Below are 1,652 nucleotides of genomic sequence, written 5' to 3' on the forward strand. Positions count from 1 at the left end.
CCGAAATGAACCTTCTAAGCAGGGTGGCTGAGCCATCTCTTAGAGATAAAGGAGAGAAGCACAGACATTTGAGAGAGGCTTGTAGTAGAAGAAGAAGGCTCAGAGTGTCAAGGAAAGCCAATTGTGGTTGATCAGGCATCTGATACGGATGTCCTCCTTGTCAAGGTTTTATGTGCGTCAATAACTGTGAGGAGACCCCGGGGAAGACCTAGGGCTTGCTGGGAGGATTATATCTCCCAGATGGCCTGGGAATGCTTTATGGTCCCATAGTATGAGTTCGCAAGTGTAGCTGGTTAAAAGGACATATGCATCTCACTGCTAAGACTGTTGCCCCTGTGAACTGGTTTTGGATAAGCAGTGGGAAATGAATGAATAAATGAATGAATGAATGAATATTTTACTTAATGCTTATTCAGAAAAGACTACATGGAAAATGAAAAGTTGCATAATTAGCCTCCTGGTAATATTTTATGCCTTTGAAAAGTCTTCACAAAGCTGTCTCTGATCTCCTTAGTCCTCAGGCAGTAAATGATTGGATTCATTAGGGGTGGGAACACATTCTGTAGCACCGCCGCCATGATGCGCACATCCGCAGAGGTTCCTGGTATCCGGTAAGAGATATAAACACCAGCAGCGGTGAGAATGAATATAGAAATAACCAGTAAATGAGTACCACAGGTAGAAAAGGCTTTTAGACGACCTTCAGAGCTGGCAATTTTGAGCACTGACATGATGATCCTGGTGTAGGAAAAAAGTATATAAATCAGGGGGATAAAGAGCACCGACAAAGCAATCGTCAAAGCTACATAGCTGTTAATTACAATTTCTGCACAGGCCAGCCTGAGGACAGCTGAATGATCACAAAAGCAGTGTACAACTTTATTGGGCCCACAGAACGGTAACCTCAAGGCCAGGACAAGTGGAATTACAGGTCCACACAACCCACCCACCCAGCAGCAAGCAATTCGTTTTAAGACGTGGTTATTAGTCATAATTGAAGGATAACGGAGCGGATTACATATGGCTATATACCTGTCATACGCCATAACCATCAGCAGGAAGGACTCAATGGTTACCAAACCAAGATAGAGTAGAATCTGAGTGAAACACGCAGAAAACGAGATGGACCTGGAATCAAAAGCAAACAGGGCCAGCATTTTGGGAATGGTGACGGTTGGCAAAGTGACATCTATGATCGCCAGATTGCATATTAACAGGTACATAGGGCTGTGTAGGCTTCTGTCCACTGTAAATATTAAAATGATCAGTAGATTTCCTACACAAATGAACAGATATGCTAATAGGAACACAATGAAAAATATTGTTTTGCTCTCTTGGTCTTGTAAACCTGGAAAACCAACAAGGATGAACTCCTGTACGGTAGTTGAGGTCTGGTTGGACATTCCAATCCTTCAATTCCTCTTCTTCTGCTATGAAATGCACCAGACTAAAGAAAAAGGAAGGACAATCAGTCATCGTTTATCATGTGGATGTCTTTAAAATTACATAAATGAAATATCTGACATGCAATTCCATTCAGACTCCATCCATCCATCCATTGTCCAACCCACTGAATCTGAACACAGGGTCACGGGGGTCTGCTGGAGCCAATCCCAGCCAACACAGGGCAGGAACCAATCCCGGGCAGGGTG

General features: G+C 43.4%; 1 protein-coding gene across 1 annotated transcript; it reads right to left on the minus strand.

The window, feature by feature from the left end:
- Positions 1–449: 449 nt before the first annotated feature.
- LOC120524339 (olfactory receptor 6N1-like) lies at positions 450–1,403 on the minus strand. The gene has a single exon (XM_039746202.1). The coding sequence runs from the start codon at positions 1,401–1,403 to the stop codon at positions 450–452; it is 954 nt and encodes a 317-aa protein (XP_039602136.1).
- Positions 1,404–1,652: the final 249 nt, after the last annotated feature.

Source organism: Polypterus senegalus, chromosome 2 (genome assembly GCF_016835505.1).
Source record: "Polypterus senegalus isolate Bchr_013 chromosome 2, ASM1683550v1, whole genome shotgun sequence".
NCBI classification, from domain to species: Eukaryota; Metazoa; Chordata; class Cladistia; order Polypteriformes; family Polypteridae; genus Polypterus; species Polypterus senegalus.